General features: G+C 45.2%; 1 protein-coding gene across 26 annotated transcripts in view; it reads right to left on the reverse strand.

Annotated features, from left to right (window-relative positions):
• The window catches only part of KCNMA1 (potassium calcium-activated channel subfamily M alpha 1), a 746,603-nt gene that overhangs the window by 179,771 nt on the left and 542,188 nt on the right, over positions 1-24,644 (reverse strand). For all 26 annotated transcript variants that reach the window (XM_027596063.1, XM_027596088.1, XM_027596077.1 and 23 more), the window contains exons 11-14: positions 23,846-23,951; positions 22,024-22,106; positions 18,408-18,477; positions 12,112-12,267 (exon numbers count right to left, since the gene is read on the reverse strand). In XM_027596063.1, the coding sequence (XP_027451864.1) occupies positions 12,112-12,267; positions 18,408-18,477; positions 22,024-22,106; positions 23,846-23,951 (415 nt within the window). The remainder of the gene's footprint in view (positions 1-12,111; positions 12,268-18,407; positions 18,478-22,023; positions 22,107-23,845; positions 23,952-24,644) is intronic.

Below are 24,644 nucleotides of genomic sequence, written 5' to 3' on the forward strand. Positions count from 1 at the left end.
AACTTTTATCCAGGAAAGCCAGTGTTAACAAAATGCAAACTCAAGATATAGACTGGGAGAAAATATTTACAAATCTATCAAGATATCCAGAATATATAACAAACTCTTATATTCAAGAGTAAAAAGCAAACAACCCAACTTAAAAGATGGGCCAAACACCGATATAACACCCGTCGCTGGCAAGGATGTGGAGCAAGAGAAACTCTCATTCATTGCTGGTGGGAATGCAAAATGGTAGAGCCACTTTGGAAGACAGTTTGGTGGCTTCTTACAAAATTAAACATATTTTTGCCATACAATCCACCAATCGCTCTCCTTGGTATTTATCCAAAAGAGTTGAAAATTTATGTCCACATAAAAACCTGTACATGGATATTTATAGCAGCTTTATTCATAACTGCCAAAACTTGGAAGCAACCAAGATGTCCTTAGATAGGTGAATGGACAAATAAATTATGGTACATCCAGACAATGGAATGTTATTCAGCACTAACAAGAAATGAGCTATCAAGCCATGAAAAGCCATATAAGAATGTCAAAAGTATATTACTAAGTGAAAGAGTAAGTGATTACTAATCAGAAAAGGCTATATACTATATGATTCCAACTATGTAACACCCTGGAAAAGGCAAAACCATGGAGACACGTAAAACATCTGTGTTAGCCATGAATCAGTGGGGAGGAAGGTTCATCAGTTGTAACAAATGCACCATTCTGGTGGGAGATGTCAGTAATGGGGGATGCATGTGTGGGGCAGGGGATATATGGGAAATCTCTGTATTTCCACTCAATTTTCCTAAACATAAAACTGCTTAAAAAAAGAAAGCCTATTTTTAAAAAATGGGCCAAATGCTTCACCAAAAAAGACAGACAGATGACAAATTAGTAGATGAAGAGATGTTTGACATCATTAGTCGTTAGGGAAATACATATTAAAACCACAACGAGATACCCTACACACCCACTAGAATGGCTAAAATAAAAAATACTGATAATACCAAGTGCAGCCAAAGATGCAGAGCAACAGGAACTCTCACACAGGGCTGGTAGGAATGACAACTGGTACAACCATTCCGGAAAAACTCTTTGGCAATTTCTTTTAAAGGTAAACATGCTTACCCTCTAATTAACAGTCTTACTTCTAGGTATTTCCTCTAGAGAAACTGAAACTTCACATCCACAAACTTCTACACAAATGCTTAGATCAGCTATATTCATCATCTCTCCAAACTGGAAGCAACCTAAATGCCATTAAAGGAATGAATGGATAAACAGCGGCACCTGGGTGGCTCCGTCAGTGAAGCGTCCAACTCTTGATCTCCACTCGGGTCTTGATCTCAGGGTTGTGAGTTCAAGCCCTACGCTGGACTCCACTCATGGAGCCCACTTTAAAAAATAAATTAAAAAAATAAAGGAAGGAATGGATAAAATGTGGCATATCCGTAAAATGCCATGCTATTCAGAAAAAGGAATGAAATATTGATACAATAACCTGGACGAAATCAAGGGAATTATACTAAGTGGAAAATGCCAGTCTCAAATGGTTACGTCCTGTATGATTCTATTCACAACACATTCTCTCAAAATGACATGACAATAGTGACAGAGAACAGGTCAATGGTTGTCAGGAGCTAGGGGTATGGGGAGGATATGAATGCACAGTGAGAGCATGAAGGAATTTGGGGGATACTGAAACTTCTGGATTCTGATTCTGGTAGTGGTGGCATGACTCAACATATGTGCTAAAATGTATAGAGCTGTGTACACACACATACACACACATCGATTTTACTGTACGTTAATTTAAAGAATAAAATTAAAGAACAAGATAGGTGGACAATTAAAATTACTTCTAAATCTTAGTGGGACCACGTACTTTAATAAGCATTTTCCTGTAATGGAAAATGGTCAGAAGAAAGGCTAGGTAAATGCAGGTGGATTTATGTACCAATCTCAAGGACATCAATTCAGAGCCCCACCCCTGTGCCCAAATGGTTTGAGTTACTTAAATACTTTTACTTTGATCAGAAGGAGCCTTCGAGGACTGGGATTAACTATACTTTTTCCCCTTAGAAATTTTCCTTTCTTCCTTTGATCAGTACTTTTAACCCTTCTGGACCTCACGCCCTCTTTACTGATACCACCTCTGTGCTGGAAATCACCATAGTGCATGCTGACCCACTGGTTCCTCGCTCAACAAACCGGTCATTCTCTTCCTCCCCTGCTCAGCCACAGCACTTGGGCAATAAAGTCTCTCATATGACAAGGCATTAAGGTCTAGGGAGGACAGTACTACCTTGGTCTGAAAAAGGCCAACACACCATGGAGGGAATAGGGCAGACCCCATTTCCTACCTTTGCAAAATACCTGCATTTTTATATCATGTAGTTTGGCATGGTTGGGGAAACTGGGGATACTACTTTTACAAATATTGCAAGGTGTTTTCTCTTCTTAGAAGGTATTGATTTGAATACAAAACCAAGCGATGTCTCTATCAAGACATTTCTCTCAGGGAAGCAACGTGTAATAGCAGGGAAAGCACCGAGCTCAGAACCCGATGATCTAGTGGAGTTCCGGCCCTTGCTCTACCATATTCCATTCAGCGGCACAACTAGCAGTCAGTCAGCCTCCCGCTTCCTCTTTTCCTATTTCTTCCTCCTATAGACGTGAGGGAGGGTCCGAAAAGCCAGCTCCTTTGCATCAGGCACATCTGCCAAATGATATCCAACAAAATGCTTGTGTATCTGGTCAAATAAAAAGTAATTTAAGTGAAAACGTATATCTTATTAACTGTAAAGTGCTGTGCAAACTTAGGATACTATTATAATCTTAAGGTTCTCGACAAAATACTCACTGTATCAAATTAATGCTGGTTCTTTGCTTTGCATCCCCTAGATATGTAGAGCATAGGTTCCTCCTCCTCGTCCTGGGCATCAATTTATACTTGGTATCACTGGAGGGCAATGATTACCAAAAGATTTAACAAGGGAATCTGGGATTTATTCCTAATGGTTTAATAGCACTTTGAGACTTTTGCCTGAAGAATCACCAGCAGTGGGTGGTGACAGAGAACAGGTCAATGGTTGTCAGGAGCCAGGGGCATGGGGAGGATAGGAATGCACAGTGAGAGCATGAGGGGATTACCAAGGCTGGTAATTAGGACACTGAAAGTGGGGGAGGCCAGGAGGACGCGGCCTGTGAATGCCCAGGTGTACTCAGAAATGCGTGCAATTAATTAAAGGCTGATGATCTCCAAAAGAGATCCTTTTTATGTTTGTGACTTGGTCAAAAGGGCCTTATTTCACATCACCGACAATATCCTGCCAGCTGATAAGGGCCAGGGTGAGTGGCATCTTCTGCCGGTGTTCATAGTAAGTCCTGGCCACTGCAGCTCCTAAGGCTCTGTCCTCACTGGGCACGGGGCTCTGTCTGTACATTATGTAATTTTTTGGTGCTGCCTGCCCCTTTTGTTCAGTCTGTGCCAAAAGCCAAATAAAAGAATCCATATGTGATTACGGCTATAAAACCAAAAGGAAAATATTAGACAAAATTTAACATTTTGGGGTTTCTAAGTTTGTTTTACCTTTAATGCTAGGCAGACAGTTTACACAAATCATTTTGCTGCAAAGTAAAAAGTAATGAGTTAAATGTGTTCCCTGTCACCATCAATCATGTACGTTTGCCTTTGATTGACCAAACATATAAGACACATGAAATGACTTTCTAATCATGTTAGGGGGAGGGAGGGAGGGAAAAGGGGAGAAAATGGGGAGGGGGGAGCATAAGCCTTTTTATTTTATTCAGAAATTCCACTGACATTTTCTGGCAATCTTCTAACATGCTGTATGGGCTTCTCTTTGCTAATAATGTTTGCCTTGAGAATTTGTAAAGGTCTAAGAACTCTTTAATTCAATGTTCTAGAAATTACCAGGGCCAGAGGGGAACAAAATCCCTGTTAATAGTTCATGGATTAATTCTCTCTTCATTTGAAATCATTTTTGGGGAAGTTGCTCTTTCAGGTGGGCGTTCGTCATCTGGAGCAGGGTGAATGGCATTGGCGAAGGCAAGCAGAGCCGCTGATCTGATGAGAGTCACGGAGGAAAAAAGAGGCACAGTGATGTTGACCCAAATGGGATACTGAGGCTTAGCAAATTCATTTCGGTGTACGGGTGTTTATTTTGATTTGTGAATTTAAACAACACACTGACTGGATTTTCTGGCAGTCGAAATGGTTTATAACCAAATGTAACCAGCCTCCATGCACCCTCGCCAAGCTCTGTATTTCAAGTTTCCACGTGGAGGCCAAACTCTTTAATTTGGCAAGGGAACTACCTACAGTAGCAATGGAAGAAGTTTTCAGCACCAAAATCACCCCAAATTGTAATTGCGGTCCTGGCCCCACCCAGCTGTCTATGTAATCAAGGCTGGCCAGGAGAGGCTGAAACCAATTTATTCATTTATTTATTCAACAGGCATTTATTGAGGACCTACTGTGCATCAGGTGCTGCTCCAGGCACTGGGGATTCAGCAAGGAGCCCTAGGCTTCAGTGTTGACACTGTCTCAGAGAAAGGAGGCAATAAACGAGGCCATGAAGCCACGTAAGAAAACAAAGCCAGGAACATAGATGAGGACATAGATATACGGGTTGTGGAGCGGGAGAGTGATGTAAATCTTGAAAATGTTATTCTGCTGTGTTTATGTATGGAAACTTTCTTCACCCCATGAAGTCAAGGAGAACCTCTAAATCCTTGTTGGAGAATGTGGTGAAGTGAGACATCTCCTCCCTGTGGGGACCCTGGGAAGCCCCAGAGAAATGTATGAGCTTAGTTGCTGCTTCTTAATTCTCCTGCATTTGCCAGGAAAACTGTTGAACGGCAAGGCATCTCTTTATTAGAGATATGCCACATTAGACTGGAGAACTCAACATTGTAAAGATGTCAATTCTCCCCAAGAGAGCCCAGAAACAGACCCACACATACACTGATATTTAAATAAATGGGCTCCTGGGCGCCTGGGTGGCTCAGATGGTTAAGCATCTGCCTTCGGCTCAGGTCATGATCCCAGGGTCCCGGGATCGAGTCCCGCATCGGGCTCCTTGCTCCTTGGGAGCCTGCTTCTCCCTCTGCTTCTCTCTCTCTCTCTCTGTCATGAATAAATAAATAAAATCTTTAAAAATAAACAAACAAACAAACAAACAAACAAATAAATAAATGGGCTCCTGAAGTACTGACAACATATGTCTTCTTAATCTGGGTCCTGGTTAAAAGGGAGTTCTGAGTTTGTAAAGATTTAATAACCTACCCATTTATTAGATGCATACTTTTAGGTTTGTATATTATACTTCAATTAAAAATTTGTTTTTAAGCCCTTTTGAAAATGCAATTCTAATGTTTAGAGAAGGGCCTCACCGAGAAATTAACACTAAGCAAAGACATGGAGGATCTGATAGAGGGAAACCGTGAAGCTACTAGGGGAAGAGTGTTTCAGCTAGAGGAATAGCAAGTGTGTAACCCCGAAGATTAGCCAAAGGGGGTGTGGCTGATGGCAAGGAGCAGAAGAGCACTTACGAGATGAGGCCAGTGAGGATTGCTTAGGACCTATGGACCTTTGTAAGAACTTTAATCTGGTGAGATAGGACACCATGGAGAGACTGATGCAGAGGGGTGACAAGATCTGGTTCATGCTGGCGAAGGATTGTTCTGGATGCTTTACTGAACATAGACTGGAGTGGGAGAGAGATAAAAGCAGAGCAGGGAGGCCAGTTAGGAGACTGGTGTAATGCTCGAGGAGACAGACGATGGTGGTTTGGATCTGACAGGAAGAGCAGAAGTGGTAAGAAGCGCTCAGATCCTGGCCATATTTGGAAAGTCAAACCGAGAGGATTTCCTGCTAGATTGAACGTGGTGCATGAGAGAAAGAAAGAAGTTAGGGATGGTCTGAGCAATGGGAAGAATGGCATCGTCAGTAGTGCAATGGGAGGAGACCAGGTTTCTGGACAAAGAACAGGAATTCAATTCCGGATATGCCAGGCCTCAGATGAGATGAGACACTCAAATAGAGATGTTGAGTGGCAGTTAGATAAATGATATTGGGTCCGGGGAGAGGTTCTGAATGGAGATATAAGTTTGGGAGTCCTCTATATATATCTAGGACTTATGAGAATAAACAAGATTATGGCAAGTGAGTATATTTGTATTGTATCTGCAGAAGTCCACTCTCATGACACCACTGTGATCAGGATGACATCACCTGTAGGTAGGGAATAAGCAACAGTTTGCCTCTCACTATCTAACTTATGCTATGTGGATCTACTTTGTCAGAGAAACCCTCTGCTCTGGCACCATCAGCATCCCCTCCTAGAAACAGAAAGTCCCCTTGACCCCAGCCTTATCAGTTGCAGCCCTGGCCCCCTTTCAGAGATCCCGCCGCCCACTCCACACAGGGTTGAGCCCTGTTTCTAGTATGTCTCCCTCACCTGGATGAACACCTCAGGTCTGCAGAGCTTATACCATCAGGCAATAAGAACTGTTTATTTTCTCTCAGAAGCACCTACTGAAGCCAATTAGCTTTACCCCCCGAATGCAGCAGCAAGTAATGTCATTTCCTTCTGGAAAGCCTGGTCATTTCCCTACCCTGACTCATCCCAGCATAGGTTCACACGTCTTGATGCAGTGACTTCTGCCCTTATAGAGCTGGCCAGAGAGAAAGGCCAACAAGACCCAGAGAACGGGCCTTGCAAAAGTGTGCCCACACATTCCAGTCATGACAGAAGCTTCCTAAAGCTTATGAGTGGGCGCCTGGGTGGCTCAGTTGGTTAAGCGACTGCCTTCGGCTCAGGTCATGATCCCGGAGTCCCGGGATCGAGTCCCACACCAGGCTCCCTGCTCAGCAGGGAGTCTGCTTCTCCCTCTGACCCTCTCCCCTCTCATGTACTCTCTCTCTCTCATTCTCGCTCTCTCAAATAAATAAATAAATCTTAAAAAAAAAAAAAAAGCTTATGAGTGTCTCCTAGCCATGAGGATGACAGTGTGATTAGCATGCTGTCTGGAATACAGTAGGTGCCCAGGGAATCTCTATCAAAGCAACCATGTCTAACTACAGAAAGCTAAGATTCTGGCACTAGCTAGGGTTCCCCCTTACCATTTACCATCTTTCCTCTTTTTAAAAATATTTCATTTATTTATTTGACAGAGAGAGAGAGCCAGAAAGAGAACAAACAGGGGCAGAGAGGCAGAGGAAGAGGGAGAAGCAGACTCCATAAGCAAGAATCCCAATGTGGGGCTCAATACTAGGACCCTAGGAGCATGACCCGAGCCAAAGGCAGACATTTAACCAACAGAGCCACCCAGGTGACTCTACCATATTTCCTCCTGGTGTACTCAAAGGCCTGGAACCAGTTTGGTTTGACTCGTGAGTTTGTTCATTCCAGGCATTTTGTCCTCATGCAGGTTGCTGTACTTCTCATAACACACAGTATCTGCCACTGGAAAGTGGGTATAATAATAGTGCCAGTGGTGGGTACAGTCACTGTGCGAATTAAATGACTGATGTTTATAAAGCACTTAGCATAGGACTTGGCACAGAGTTAGAACCCAGGATAGTTCAGCTGTTATTAGGGTCCTGATTTATATTTCCAGCTCCTAAACCATATTGTTTTTATACATGCATATAAAAAACACAGAGATGCACATAAACATAACCCCCAAAAAAGGGTATTAAAATGATTCCCTTGCCTGTGAGTAGTGCTAGGACTATGTATTGTTGAAAGTTTATCTTAATGCGGTAATATCAATAATGGTCTTCATGTCCAGCAAAGTCCACCTCAGCCAAGATACACTCTGAATAACACGGACCTGATTTTCCTATGGCTTCCTCATTCAGAAATAGAAAAGGTAACAGAGAAGACCATGTTGTGATCGATATCAAGTAACATTTCACCCACAAGAAATAAGTACCGAGTACTTGCCATGTTCTAGGATGTGTGTGTGTGTGTGTGTGTGCATGCGCACACACACACATAAACGGTAGCTTAGCAGAGTTAAAATAGTCGGCAATCCTGAGAATAATTTATTTTTTTTAAAGATTTTACTTATTTATTCATAAGAGAGAGAGAGAGAGACAGGCAGAGGGAGAAGCAGGCTCCCCGCTGAGCAGGGAGCCCGATGCGGGACTCGATCCCAGGACTCTGGGATCATGACCTGAGCCAAAGGCAGACGCTTAACGACTGAGCCACCCAGGCACCCCTGAGAATAATTTAAATCTGCTAAATTTTGAAGACTCAGTACAGACTGAAAAGAAATGTTAAGAGTTAATCACTCTCTAAATTATACACAACACCCCCACACACAATTTATCATGTCCAAGGACAGCTAATCCTAGTAAGAATAATAGCACAATTCACAAAGACGGCAGGTCAAGCCCCAACTTGAAACCACATATGCTGCAGAGAAATTTAAGTATTACATGCTAAAACTCTAAAACCAAGAAGGAGAAAAAAAAAAAAAAACAACATCAATGGATCTTAAAATACATCCAAGGGAGGAAGCCAAGTGAAGGATAAGTGTGGCCACTTATTCAGGGACTCAGGGGCGAGGCAATGGCAAATAGGCTAAATAAATAAGTTCATGGTCTTGGTCTTTACAGAAGACCTCAGGAAGATTCTCACTTGAACCTGACAAGCGGGTGATAGGAGATCAGATAGTGGTAAATACACAGGATGTTCCAGACCTGGTTGGCAGTGTAGATGTAGGCAAGTCACAGGAACCAGGACAATCACCTTCTCTCCTGAGAGGAACTCAGGGCAAAAACTGGGTCCTGCTGGAGAAAATGCTTAGCCTGCCATTAACAATAAGCTGAGGGGTCCGAGGACCCCTGAGTGGGCAACCTGTGCCTCTTTCATGAAGTTATTGGTTATCAGGTTAGCATGGATTTGTTAAATCCCAGCACACCAGAAATTGCAGAGGGCATGCTGTGAAGGTTAAGTGGAACAAATTAAAGACAAATAGCCAGGCAAAAGTCTTTAACAGTAGTTAGCACACTTGAATTTGTTACCCCCAAAGATGTGGGCTAAAAATATAGATGCTCCAAAAGTTTAGAACAATTCAGAGGTGACACAGCCAACATGGGAGCTAGGCTTTCAGGAGAGCAATGAGGCCCGAGGGTAAGGGACTTTGAAAGTAATATTGCCCAGGGGATACACAAGTGGTCCCCATATTTTCCTGGTACCATTGGGTTGGGTATCTTGGAACCCCTGCATAGCAGGAGCCCCTCTCTCTTGCTGAGTTTTGTTATCCTCACTTTCAGCCTTGGCTTTTGATCTCATGGACACTAAAGGCCCGGTGGGCAGCCACTGTGCTTCTGCCTGTGATATATATACAGAGTACAGTGTATTCTGCAGAACCAAGAAACACACGCTGTTCCTGCCCAGGGCAATGGACAGGCTGAGCTCACACGCCACCTCTGGTTTCCAGAAACGCTAAGTGTTCTCAAGGGATGAAATCTGCCAAAGCCTCATCCCACCTCCCTCCATCCTCAAGGCCCACCTGTCCCTGTGGAAGTGCTAACGAGTTCTCTGCCAGAGGACATGGGGGACACTGGGGAAGGAAGCAATTTCTGTCAACAATCATCCATTTCTAGATTCCCTTTTCTGTCTGCCCCCCAACCAATAAAAATAAGTGAAGGCTCTGTGACCTCTGGAATGGGAGATAATATATAAAACATGCCAAGGAGAGCATCATCAGGGTGTTTATTATGACCTGAAGGAGACAAGGATCGGGGATCTGGAGGGTCAGTGCACCAGGATGATGCCGCCAAATGGGAAACACATGCTTCAAGCTGTCCTCATTTTAAATGAGAACAATAGATACAGGGAAATCTTGCTATTTCCAGGTCACGTGCCTTAGCAAATTCCAACACAAAGACCACCTGAATGTCAAGAGGCCATGTGCAGAGAGCTACCTCTGAACACGGAGGAGCCAGCCCTGGGCAGAAATAACACGGTAACATAACCCTAGAAGGGAAATGTGTTTTCAGTTACACCAGGGCCCAGCCAGGCCTCTTCCACAGGCTCTTCCTAAATAGGAACTTGGCAGTGGGATTCGTTGGGCTGGAGGGGACGTCCTTGGCTCCAAAGGTGAGGCCCTCTGGGGTCTTGAGCAAAGTTGGACAGAAGTTCTTTCTCCCTGCCGGTAATAACACTGAGGAATCAGCGTCACAACCATTTTATTAATTTTCCTGACAGGCAGCTCTCGTTTCCACATAGGCACCACAAAATCAAAACATACGCATGTCAAGTGCCCCATGTGCGGTAGGGCCCTGCCAAGACCATGTTACATCAACACAAGGAAGCAGAGCCCAGGTCTCAGACCCTGCGCCTGGGCCTGCGGATAACTCCCTGCTGGAGGAAACCCCCAGAGCTTGGTTGAATGAGCCAGAAGAGCTCTCTTGGTGACAGTCCTTTATCCTGGGGTCTGGGTTCCTTGTGTTGAACACAGCCGTGGGAGACACAAGGCTACATCTGGCTTTGGGGCATGCCTCTCAGTCCCGCCACACAGACCCCCCGCCCCCCGCCAACTCCATTTTGCCTGCATTCAGTTTCATCCAGGCAGAGGAACAGCAGCCTGGATTAAAGAAGCCATTAAAAAAAAAAAAAAAAAACACGCAACGTCCTTATTTGTGAGCTGGGTCTGAGCCTGGAGTTCTGTGGCGTTGAGGTCTTTGGGTACATAGTGAGCTGAAGGAATTTTTTGATCAAGGCAACCTTTGAAACTAAAGTGATGGAAGGGACTCCAAAACAATTTGTCCTTTTACATAAAGGATTATTATCTATGAATTGCCTAAGTACTATAAATTAGGTGGGTACAGAGGGTTAGGGACCGAGAGAAAAGCCCTGCTCTAATCACACGGCTGGGGATGCCCAGGGTGAGCATGCGCATGGAGTCGGTCCATCACCTGCAGCCGCACTCTTCCCACCCATCCTTCCCACTGCCTCCACGGCCATGGCCACGACTCCCCCAGACAACTGACCACCGGTGCCACATACAGGGGTAATGGTAGCCAAGGGCTGGAGGTCTCGCACCTTGGATTGCAGCGCTTCTAGCCCCCTTCATGGGACCTCCTGGTAACTCCAAATTTCCCACCTCCATCTCTACTCATGCAGGAAGGGGACATGGAAGTCCAAATCCTGAGCTAACGGCCACCAGTGCCAAGTCAGAAAGGCCCAAACTGGGCAGGTTTTACTGTCCTGGTCTGCCTCCTTGATAGTCTAGGCTAAACACAATCCAAGGATGAGGACTGGTGTTATCATTACCCAATGTGCCCCAAAAGCCCTCTTAGGAGGGTGCCTGGGCCCTCAACCCAATGTCCCAGAAACGGGCCTGGCCTGGGCTGGCCACTGTCCTGGCCTGGCCTGTGAGGACAGAGTTGGGTCTTTCATTGCCTGGGTTGGTCCAGCAGGCAGGGGACACTCTGGAGACACAGGGGTGGCTGCCCAGTCAGCTCTGTGGGGTGAGCCGGCTGATGAGGAGGCGAGCAGAGCCAGACCGCCTGTCTCACGGCGTACAGGGCGCCGCTGCTGAGGGTTCGGTCCCTCGTTTCACTCTCCATTCAAATAACCATGGCATGTCAGCCCTGCTGGCCTCCTTGATTGTGCAGAAATAAATAAATGAATTATGTTGTTGGGGTTTGGGCTTCAGCACAAACACATGGTCTGCATTTATCCACACAGTGAGAGGTCCACCAGCCACTTGATGTAAAAAAGCAAAATGATAATTCTTTTCTTTAGGCGCTCTGGTGCCATATGGAATGTATATAAATCATATTTTTGTTTTAACAGCGGAGGCTTTGTTGATAGATAAACATGTGGTTTATCTAAAAAAAAAAAGAGGATTGTGCTTTGAACAATCATTTAATGGCCGTGGATGTGCCAAATAAAAATAAAAACATAATTTTGAGAGAAGTTGGCCTGGTGCCCAAATCTGTAACAAGGAATTTCTCCTTAACCAAAGTGGTTAAAGCCCGTCGATCTGTTTTGAGTTTAAGCTATGCTCTCTACTCAACCCCACGACAAACTGAATCCGGGGCTAATGGGCTCTAATAGAACAAGACGTTACCTTTATGAATGACCTCATGGAGAAGAGGTTGGCGAGCATGGTAGAGAGGCCTTGAGCCAGGCAGCTCTGGGCTATGAACCCCAGCTTCAGCTCTGCGAGGCAGATTGCATCATCCCCCTCTTTCCAATTCCAGCTCGGGATGTTTAGCAGATGGGCCTGTGGAAGCAAAAGCAAGGTATGAGACCTTAGGTTGCTAAATGTTCAATTGTTGAAAATGTCCTCTGGGAAATGCAGCATTGCCCAACTGCTCAGAGGCATTCAGGCTCATCCTTTCTTTCTCTCTCCCGAGCCCGCTGTTTGCTGTTTCATTCGACTCTCCTATTCAGCCGACTTCAGTCTCCAGTGGTCTCTCCAGAACATTGCTTCTGCGCCTCCCAAACCCAGGTCTTCCCCTCGGGTTTGTCATGTAGCCAAACAGAGTCCGCAGGGAATCTCCTCTTGTGACAGACACATCAGCCCACGCTACTAGGATGTCTGGCTAGGTTGTTCATAAATTGGCTCCTCAAACACACTCAAGACTGTCAGATGACTGTGTGTTTTAGAATCCTTTTTCATTTGCATCCCCGAAACTCCAGGTCAGTGGCCCCCAAGTCTGAGTGGGCCTCAGAATCACCTGGTGGGTTGATAGACATATTGCCGGCCCCTCCTTCAGAGTTTCTGATCTAGTAGGGTGCGGGGCGAGGCCGGAGAATTCGCATTTCTAATAAGTTCGAGGTGCTGCTGCTAAGCTGCTGATCCGGGGAACACGCTTTGAGAAGCACTGACCTAAATAGTCAGGCAAATCACAGTGTAGACATGTTACAACATCTTGCAGATGGACTGATCCTATTCAACAGTTAGGTCACACCCCAAGATAAGGACCCAGACATGCTCATCCACTTAGTTTTAAGTGGCATGAAGCAGAGAGTCAGAGATCATATGTTGGATGAAGGAATCAAGATTCAAAAACTTCTCCAGGGTTAAAAAAATGGGCAGAAAACCAACCAGGAAAGATTTTAAAGGCCTTAATGTCAAGCACAGCATTTAGGTTCCAAAGAAAAATCAATTGTATAAATTCAAAATGAGAAGACCTAACTTGGCAGTAGAGCTGAGGGGAAAGAAGAAAAAAAATACTTAAGTGTGTGGGTAACTCAAATCCCAAAAAGAGGCCAACCGTGTGACAGATTACAGAGAAAGCCAATGCTTGCTTGTTAGAAATGGTCTCCAGATCAAGGGAAATGAATGTTTCATTCTGTTGTGAACTAGTCAGGCTAGTTCCAGGGTACTTGATCCAGTTGTAACAGTCAGATTTAAAGAGGGAAACTGATAAATTGAATAACTTCCAGAGAAAAATGACAAGCACAAGGAGAGATGGGGGTTCTGGAAAACATCTTTAGAGAAACAGTTAAGAGAGCCAGCAGTGTTTGGCCTGAAGAAGGGCCACAGCCTCACAGAGACGGGATGGTGACAACCTCTGAATACCTCAGGTGCTGAAGAGGGATTGTCTTGCTTTGTTCCAGGGGCCAGAATTAGGACTGACTGGTACACGTTACAAGAAAGAGTTTTTTGGCTTGTTTTATAAAGGAACTTTCTAAGGATGTAATTTGTCTAATAAATGGAGAAAGCTACCTCCCCAAATGCAAGGTCTTTGTCCCAAAAACTCAGTAAGTGTTTTCCCAGGTCATAGCAGAAAGACCGCTTGCTTTGCGTTTGTGGTTGAATCAGAGAGACGTGCTAGGCCCCCGCGGATGCCAAGACTTTATGGCCCCGAAATGACTGCTTCTCTCCAGATACCAGCAAGCACCAGGAGCACCCAGAAGGCTTCCCTTCACTGTCAGGACAACACACTACAGTTGTACCTACTAGAAGAGATGGAAGACGCCCTTATGGAAACAAAGAACAAGTCCAATGGCTCCTTCCTCTGCTTGCAGAAATACCACTCTTGTGAAATCCCTTCCTCAAAGTCCTGTGACAGTCTCACAGGTCCTAAGCCAGCAGTGACTCCTGGGAGAGAAGACTGTGTCCTCCCTAATGAGAGCATGGTTAAAAAGTATGGTGCGTGGGCCATCGTGGGTGGTAATTTCTGTCAAGCTGAGTATCAGAGACCTTCTCACATCATAGGCTTGATTCCAGCGGATGGCCTTGCCCTTTACCCTGTTTCTCTCCCTACTCTGCACCGGCTCGCAAAGGCCACCTTCCTCCTTTACTGGCACCGCAGAGAATACACCAGTCTCAGTGGAGAGATACTCATTTGCCTTTATATCATCTGCGAAGGATAAGGAGAAATGAGATCTAAGTAATGAACAAGTAAATCACTGAGTGTGAAAGGAAATTTGAAGGTCACATAACCTTCGTGGTACTTTCAAGCAAGCAAGCAAGCAAACAAAGCCTTCTCCAGAGAATCTCTCATATCCCCATGTACCAGGTTTTTGAAGGTATGAAGTCCAGGCTTTTGGGCCTTGGGTCCCCCATGTCCCCATCTGGCTTGAGTTCCTTAGACATATTTTACATGTTATTATGTGGGAAAGTCAAGTTTGTTTCATTTCTCAGGCTTCCATATGGCCTCCTTTTATGGGCCATCATATCTTCACCAACTGTGGGGCAGGGAGCAGGGAGGGATGTACCAAAGGCTAGGAGGAACATCATAAATTCATAAATTCATGTGTGCATGAAATGAAGAGAGGAAATGTCATCAGGAACTCAAATCCTCTGTTTCTGGCAACTCTGTCCTTCATTTGAGGGACATTTGGGTCCAGTGGAAAATGCCAGCCTCACTGCACAGGAGTCTAGAGGCAAATCGTGGATCTGCAGAATGAGGCCTGATAAAGCTGGTGTATAGCAGGACCAGGATCTCCCTTTGATCAGCCACAGGACCACTCCTCATCTCAAGAAGAAGGAATGTGAAAATACGCTCTCCTGGGAAACCGGGAGAGGTCAATTCCAGTCCTAGTTCCCGCCCTCTCTATACATATAACTTTGAGGAAGCCAGCATAAGGAACAAAGTTCATTTCAGAGAAAACACTTTAACACTACTGCCCAAGTGTGTGAGGATTTTTAGTGAGAAAGCTCAAAGAACTTGCATTACCATTGGGCCACTGGGACTTGGCTTCCAGGTCCTAAACAAAGACCTCTTTTTCTAGAATCTGTTTGGAAAATAAAAAATCCATGAATAGTTAAGTCATCAGAAGTGACACTGTTCTAAGACACAAACTGTTCTTTCCTTGAAAAGCTTCAAGACATTTACACTCAAATCAAAAATGAGTGCCCTGTACCATTTTCTTTCAGTGTTCAGAGATGGCTGGGCTGAGTGTTTCTCTCCATAAAATCAGATCCACTTTAGAGAACACCAGTCCTTCTAGAAGGCCTACTGTGAGCAACCACAGTTTGGCTCAGTGGGGTGTGGCTCTATTTAAAGAGAAAGTGACAGTTGGCCGTTCTGTCCTTAGCTCACTGCCTGCCAAGTGACCACGAGTTGTACACACCAGAGCTACTCTGAGAGCACGCAGACTCCCAGTCTGAAGTCACATTGGGATGCTAGCATGCACAGATGGTCAAATGAGGATTAAACGTGATAATGGATGTCAAGCTCTTTTAAAACCATAAAATATGCCACAAATGTCTGAGATTACTATGATGACAAACTCAGGACCGGTTTTACATGGAGAGAAAGCAGGCAGCTTGCCTATATCCCTCTAGGCCCTGGAATAACAGCATCATTAGAGCACAGGGAATTGAAATTCTTTGTATTTTAAGTCTCGTATCCAATTATGGAATTAACTGTCACTTGAAGTATGTTGACTATAACATAAGTTTACACACACATACCAGGTTCTTTCAGTTTTAGTGGGTGGAGATCTCTGGACATTTAGTCATGGGTGAAGAGAAAGTACAGAGAGAGGAAGAAAAAGAATACTGTACGGCAAGGGGAAGAAAAACAGATTAAAGAGAAGGTGGGAGCATCTCACGAAATAGCACAATTATAAAGCAGGGTGACAAGTGTCCATTTGCAATTCCATGAGGAATGACATGACAATGACCAGTGGACTTTTTGCTCCCTCTAGAAGAGAGAAATAAAATGATCGAGAAAAATGTGCCCAAGTCACTCCATCCCTCGTACCCTTACTCATCTGACAGGGGCAAAGTCTCACACCTGGTTTTGCCTGACTCTGAAACCCCAAAATATTGGGGTGGTTCTAAGCAAAAACGTGTTTTCAGCAAATAGTCATGGGTCGGTTGAGGCCTTCATCATTGTTCCTGAATAATTACCATGAAAAGGTTTGTAAAAGACATTCAGCTTGTTATGGTTGTGTGAGTACTGACCAGGTTCCATCCAGATCCTAGGTCCACTGAGCTACTTGGAGTTTGACAGAAATCACAGCTGAAACCCTCCTGAATTTCTTGAAGATGTGGCATCAGTACTCATTGGAAGGGGGGAAAAAAAGGAACTGACAGCCCTTTCTAAACATACAACATTAATTTCCCTACTCGATCTAAATTCAGCCAAAAACCTAAACAGCTTAAAGCACTCTCACACTAAATGAAATTTCAAATCATAAATGAAAGAAGAGTTTATTGCCTGAGGAGCTGTCACCAGCCACAGCCTTGCTAATAAAATTCACCTCTACCTACAGGGACTGCTGTCAAGAAACTTCTCCAGACCTATGCTTGTAAGTCCCCCGATATCCTCACTTTATCTCTCCCATGTCCTTGGGTTTTCCAGAGACGAACAGGACCATTGGGTGCCCACCACCAAGCCCACTGGCTGGAGTGCAACCCGTTCTGCAGTGGAACCACCTGCCAAGGGCTGGGCAGTGGGCAGCAGACCCTAGTGGTAGGCCAGTCGCCGACAGCAGGCTCCACTCCACAATGGCCTCTGATGGACCTCCACACAGCAAAATGGGGCAGCACTTGCCAGCAATTAAGAAATAATGGCATGGCACTGGTGCATTTGGCAGAATAGGGTCTTCTCTGGGTCACCTGACTGCCTATTTCGTAGGGAATATGGCCTGTAAGATGGGACACACACTCACTCACAACCCAGCGGGGAGTTATTGTGTTCAGACAGGACACCTGGTTCCAGGTACTGAGCAGCCTCCAGTTTCTCCGAGCCTCATTACGGGGAATAACCGGTTCCATATCAAACAGAGAAAGGTGCCACCTTCCCTCCCCCAAAGCTGTTTCCCTGGAGTTCGGTGACAGGCCGAGCGAAGGAGCAGTGCCTCTGAGTGAGAGACTGAGAAGTAATCACAAGGGAAACAACAGAGACTCCAACATTTGTTTTCTTTCCAATCCCCTTGTAAACTAGAACATGAGGAAAATTCCCTTATGTTTTTATCTCTGGAGAGCAACTTTTCTCCTGAATTCAACGAAGCCAGTTCTCCTCTTGAATTTGAGAATGCCTTGTTCCGTATTCTCCCCACTCCCACCCCCCTCCCCCTGGCTTGCCTGGGACACTCTCTACCCCTGGACTGCCACGTCCCAAGGGCACAAGGCAGGACTCCTTCACTTATACCCATGGGGGGTTAGGGAGGTCAGGTAGCGTGCTGACCACATAGCAGGGAGTCAGGAGATACTGACTAAAGAAGTGAGTGGAGCACATAAAAATGGGATGTTGTTGAAATGGGATCTAAGATTACATCGATATTTGGACCCTGGGGGTCCAACGGATGGTTCCTTCTGGTGACCAGCGGTAAACAATGTGTTTGCTCTGAAGTGAGGCCCCGGGGAGGTTTTTACCCAGCACCCCCTTATCCAGGCCTTTGGATTACAGCAGCACATGTATGTGTGTATGTGTGTGTGGGTGTGCATGTGTGTGTGCACTGTGTGTGGAGGGGCATGTGTGTGCACGTGCGCATATGTGTGTGCACGTGCGCGTGTGTGTGCACGTGCATATGTATTCATGTGTGTGCATGTGCGGGTGCGTGCGCGTGCACACGTGCATGCATGTGTGTGGGCGTATGTGTGTGCACATGTGTGTGTGCACATGCATATGTATACTGTGTGTGCGTGCATGTGGGGCGTGTGTGTGCACGTGCATGTGTGTGCACATGCATGTGGGGGCGTGTGTGTGGGTGTGTGTGCGCATGCATGCATATGTGTGTGCGCACGTGTACGTGGGGGCGTGTGTGCACGTGCGTGCATGTGTGGGTGTGTGCATGCATGTGGGGGGCATGTGTGTGCACACACATGCATGTCTGTGCATGTGCATGTGTGTGTGGGCATGTGTGTGCACGTGCAGCTGTACAATGAGAGGAAAGAGACCGGGTCCACTTGTGCATCTCTGAGCCTGGGACAGGCTCGAGCTCTCGCTGTCCTACCTTGTTGTGATACTGCAGCATCTGAGTGATGATTCTTATCTTCGGATGGTAGTTCTTTATGGAGATTACTCTGAAAAAGAAAGAGCCAAAGCTGAGGCAGGGCCTGCCTTACTCTTGGAGTCTGATGGGAACATGAATTTGCACCCAAACAAAGTGAACGTGGGGCCAGCAGCCAGGCCCCTCAAGAGGGCTTGCGGGCACAGGACCAAGTACAGTGTGTTCGTCACTGTACCCCCTGGCGTGAAAAAGAAATCAACAGAACGGCCACAGACTGTGTCCTGGGCAGAGAAGAGAGCAGTCCTGTGGTGCCTTGGTGTGAACCTGTGTGGACTGGGGTGGGGGCTCCTGAGCAGGGGTCACGGGCTTAGGGCCTACATAGACATGTAAATAAGGCAAGCTTGACCCATGGGGCCGAGGGAGGTTTGCAGTCTCACATACCCTAGGGACGAGCCTAGAAACAATTTGCCCCGAGTCCAATTCTCCAAGTGAACAACTTAGACAACAATGACAAATCAAACAAGCAGCTTGACAAATGATACTAACTGTCACACACACGTGGCCACTCACAGAAATTATTTCTGAGCAGAGCTCTTATGATGGGATCAATGACTCAGCCTTCAATAGATAATAGTGTCTAAATGATGACTTTAATGCTGGTTGGAAATAAAAACCGAGGCCTGGTGGGGGCCACAGTCTGGTAGAAAATTCCACTCTCCCCCCAACCCAACACTCTGGGAAACGGCCTTCAGTCTATACTCCCTATGAACCACTGCCCTCCTCCACCCCACCCCACCCCTCGCTTCTGCTCCCTGAGACAGTCACTGGGCTATAAGTGGAGGAATAGAAACACCTGGATTCCAGTCCCAGTCTTGTACCAAGGAACTGGGTGACCTTCAGGAAATCCCTGGGCTCTTTGTAACTGTTTCCTCATCTGGACATTGGGGGCAACGGTACCTGCTTTATTTATTTCACAGGCTTTGGTACGAGCAGCAAATGAAAGACCAGATGTGGAAATGCTTTGAAATCATTAAAAGCTCTCTCCACATGTAAGTTATGGTTTTTGTCATTACCGACTCTGTCAGAGGTGACATTGCACATTTCCTTCTGTGACAAGGAAAGCTAAAGAATGGAATTCCACAGAATGGCCCACCTCCTAAGCCTAATCAGAAATGCAACTGCGTTTATTAGGACCACCCCCACAAACTTTGCCCCAAGAACCATATGGATGCTTCATCCCTTTTTTTGTGCAAAAATGGAGAGAAGGCAGTCAGGGAGCAGTTTTGTCTGAAAAGCTGCAACTTATGAATTTAGGAAATGGATTGCACAGAAGCCTCTTCTGCACAAATTCACCCTGGGCTTTCGCACTTTAAGGAATTCATTTTATTTTTGAAAAAGTGTTGTGTTGGCTCTTGCTTATAACTCAAGGACTTTGAGTCTCGGTCAGCCCTCAGAGTTCAGTTCACAGCCTCCGCTGGTTTTCTGCATTAGCTCATTTCAAATGGATCTTTGACATTTTAATTTCAAAAGGGGCAGATTGGTCTCATTAAACTAAGGAGAAAGGAGGATTATACAAATAAGGGAAAGACAGAGCCCAATTTTTAACCCTGAACTTCCCGTTTCCTTTCACTGCCTGGGCCTGTGATTCTGGTTAATGGATGGCTTCACTACATTTCTGACGCTACCTTTGTCCTGTAATTTTTATGCGGTGACATCATGCCAAACACCCTGATAACTTACATGTCTTCATATTAGCCCTACCGCAGCCTGGGCTTAAATGAAATACTGCAATTAAGAGAAATGCCCATTTCCAAACTATTACTCATTTCAGTTATTCACTTTTGGAAGGAAAAAAAGATCGCACTAGCCCCAGAATTCTCTGGGGGTCCACACATTCAACTTTATCTTCTTTTGTTTTTTATGTCTGAAAATCTGAAGATCAGGGAGCCGAGTTCCTTAAAGGCTACATTTTTGTCATTTCAAATGACACAAAAACGGGGCAAAACATGGAAATCCTAGTTCAGGGAAGGGGTCACTGAAACTCCTGATGCTGAGCTGTTGTAGTCACTTTCCAGCTGTGACTAGTGAGCGGGTGGACCCAGGTGTGGACGCACGTCCCCACTCCACCACCTCCCTGCAGGCTGGCAAGCCCCATGCGGACAAGAGTTCATGCATCAACTTCCTTCAAACAACTGCATGAAAGCATATGGCCAAAGAAAAGCGGGAGGAAAGAGAACACTGCGCCAGATGTCGCTTGCCAGACACAGGGACCAGATGCTGAGGGAAGGACATGCTCATCCCTGAGGCACCGGAGGATACCCCCCCACCCCCAACTCAGTGACGGGAAAGCTCATGTCACTCGGGGCCACTGATGAGAAGCAAAGGAAGGGAGGTGGGAGCACCGTGATGATGCAACTTCCCAAACCCTCACCCCAGGCACATTCCCAGGCCACAGCAAACCAAGCTGCGCCGAGAGAGAGGTCTTTCTGGACCAAAGGATGGCTGCTCACAATTAGGCAAGTTCTTGGGAATGTAGCGGGAGGGAAATGTTTTCTCTTAGTTCATCTCTTCTCTCCAGAAGCATCTCTTTATTATTCCCTTCCAATGCAGGAGGGGAAAAAAAGAATCCTAAGGGGCTTTAACTCTCTGGAGCTAAATATCTTTTTTGTCATTCCATTGTCACAGAACAGTGGTCTTCTGAAATGAGGAACAAATAAGGAGTGGGGGTCAGCCATGTCAGGCCAGGCCAGGTCATGGCCTTTCATGTGCCTTGCCTGTTCCAAGGGAGGGCCCTGGGCAGTGTTCTCCAGAGTGTGCCCCTGCCCACCCAAAGATGTTCTGTAAAGAAAGTGGGGGCGGGGGTTGGAGTCAAATAGGTTCGATAAGTTCTCTGTAGAACATTATCTTAGAAAAGCATTTTAGTATTAAAAGCACTGAGAAGGCTTTCAGTGAAGACACTCTTTCATTCTGGGAAACTGGCAGAAACAAACTCATCAGTCAACCAACTCCTCTTTGTGAGGGATATTAATCAACATACTACAGACACACTCGGAAAGTTCCAACATGGAGCTTCTCGAGCTTGGCACTATTGCCATTTGGGGCCCAGTAATTCTCTGCTGTGGGGAACTGTCCTGTGCGTTGTAGGATGTTGAACAGCATCCCTGGCCTCTGGGATGTGAACAGCATCATCTCCTCATTACGACAACCAAGAACATCTCCAGATATTTCTAAATGTCCTCTGGGGGACAAAATCACCCACAGTTAAGTAATTTCAGGTCCACTCCCCCTTAGGGAAAATGGTACTTTACTTCAGGCCTATACACATCTCAATCTATCTTTCCTAGTCCTATCTGAAACATCTCAAACCCAAGACCCGTTGTGAGCCCCACGTCTCCCCTCTGCCAAGGATAACCTTCCTGTCAACGATGCCTTGTGTCACTGCCCTCCACAGCCACCAGTGCCTCAGCTCTGCCTGGACCTATGCTTGTGGCAAGGTGTAGGGTGGCTTATGAGGGAAAGAAGTTCCCACAGAGATGGTGCTCTGCAGAGAACCCAAAAGGGCAGCCAGTGGGCTGCAGAGCACCAAGTCCAGAGCCTTCCCTGGTCTCCCCGGTGTTACCTCATTATGTTGGAGGCATCTTCAGCATCAGGGTCAGCGCAGTACTTGTTGGCAAGAATGAGGCACGCATCTGCTGACTCTATCTAAGACACCGAAAGGGAAATCACAGAACACAAACATATAAATAGCCATGCTTGGCTGTAGTCTTTCTCTGTTGACAGCTTTTGGGGAATCTGGTGCTTTGCAAGGAAAGAAAAAAAATAATCCTGAGAGATTATAGTTTTTGTCAAAAGGGTAGGTTGCAAGATCTTGTTATGGTTAAACATTTCATCTTGTTGTTGTTCGAGGGTACATGTATCTTGGCAATTATGCTTTTCAATTTGCATAGTCACTTAGATGTAATCTTTCCAGATTTCTTTAAATAACAATTAATGAAGACTTTCAGTCCCCTCCCCTGCTTCCTTCCCCAAACAACGGATTTACCCCATTATCCTAAATTTTCTAGTCGGGAAATGGCGTTAGGTGAGCTAAACCCCTTCTCTGAGGTCACCGAGTTAACTGAATAGTCAGGGATTCAGAAAGTGAGACTCCAAAGTCCTTCACTGACCTTTTTCACATCTTAACTGTGGAGCAGAAGGAAATAAGAGCCCTAAATCAGATAACAGCTTAGTATTGTTTAGTATTCGATTAGCATTCAGATATTCGAAAGACAACAAATCTATGTGTATGAAATGATGTGTTACAGATGAACTCAAAACCTACTGACTTATCTAAACATGAGCCAAAATAAGATTTATGCCTTTGAGGGAATGATGAGTTATGTTAATAATTGCTTGCATCTAAATTAGGTCCTTGAACAGTAACTATTTTCTCCAAGTTCTCATTAGATTTCACATTAGTCATAACTTGGATCATGTCTGGATAATATTAAGAGTAACTGGACTCTATAAGCATAAGAATTCTCGTGCTGGCTCAGGTCTGCAATCTGTCCCCCTTGTTATGTTGTATTTAATAGACCATTCCCGCATTTTGGTGGGAGGCCATGGTTTCCTCCATGGTATGTCACAAATTGTCTCTAGTTTTCTTTAATAATCCAAAGAATTTACCGAGATCCTTCTACTTATTCACGTTTGCCAATGACATTATTTACTAAATTATGTAGTGACCACAGTTAACATTTAGATGCCAGCGGATTCACAATATTAATCTATACCCACTGCCATGGAAATATTGAACGTGCTTACAAAATCTATATAAAACGAGCAAAGCAGCAGATGCCACTTTGCTGTATCCTTTTCCTTTATAAGCCTCAGGTCTGCTTTATAAGAAGATTCTAACTTAGCAGATTTTGAAATGAAAGATTAGCCCTTTACCAAGAGATATCAGATATCTGCATGTTTAGTTTTGTGCTTTTAGTCTTCGGTGGCGGGAAAAAGAGGAAGCTCAAAATGTTTTATGGCCTAGTCAAATTATATTTATACTTTATCCTTCATGTTCCTTTCCGACGTAAATAATAGATTTCAGAGCTACACTGAGTCCAATTTAAGTATTTAAGATGGGAATTACTCTATTATTATCTTGTATATGAGTCTCCTGAATCCGTACAATTGCTCTACTCCCTTGAGGAGTGCTGATATTGAGGGAACCAGCAAAATAACTGTCATTTTATGACTCGTCCAAGTGAGGGAAGTGGTCTAGCAAGTGCCAGCGGAACGAAGCTCTGGGACCAGTGGAAGGGTGATGTCAAAGCCGGTGGCATCTGACTTCTCTTATTAGGGGTGTGGAGGTGACTCTTGGCCATCTTAGGAGGCATATGGCCTCACCACAGAGTCAATCTCCCTCTGAGATGGAGTAAAAGCGGAAGTCCCCTCTTCCTTCTTACCTTGACTCTTGCAAGATCATGCGGATTGAGGACTGAACCCTGATAAAATTCCACCTGAGTAAAATGTCGTTTGAACAGAGCCTCAAGCTCCAGGTTAGGGGAAATGCTGGCAGGGAGAGAAGAAACAGCCATTAATAAAACAGACTCAGGTATTCCTGCTTCCATGGCCGCCTTTCTCTCTGACTTCCAAAGAGAAAGACCTAGGAAAAGGCTTTCACCTTCAAGGCAGCGCCCTTTCTTGCCAGAAATAAAAGGTTCACACTCCAAAGAAATAAAACCCCAGCCCCCTGAAAACCCAAACCAGTACTGAGGTAAAATGAAGAGGCTCACGGTCTTCACAAAGTCTGATGAGGCCAATGAGGCGAAATGTCTTCAACTTTGTTAGGAATGGGATCTCTATTTTATGAATAGAGACTGAGCTGTGACATCAGAGATTAGCCAGAGGTGCCCCTGGCAGAGCCTCCTACCATTCCCTCCCTCAAAGCCTCTTCCCTGCTTCTCAGCCACATGGACTTCTCATCCCCCAGGGCCTGGATCAAAACATGTCACCTCTGAGCAACCACAGACAGAGATAATTTACTCTCGGTACTGTTCTTGATTCACACATGCGTACACTCCTCATTATTCTTAGTGCTGAGCTGTACAGACATCTTTCCCATTGGAGGACAAGGATTAAAACACTGATTGACCTATTCATCCATTTATTAGTTCTGTAGAGATGAAAGATATCTACTCTCTATAGGTCTTAGGCTAGGTGCTGGGAGATGATATTTGGTTTGAACCTACTAGGTACCAAGAA

This window comes from Zalophus californianus, chromosome 15 (genome assembly GCF_009762305.2).
Source record: "Zalophus californianus isolate mZalCal1 chromosome 15, mZalCal1.pri.v2, whole genome shotgun sequence".
NCBI lineage: Eukaryota > Metazoa > Chordata > Mammalia > Carnivora > Otariidae > Zalophus > Zalophus californianus.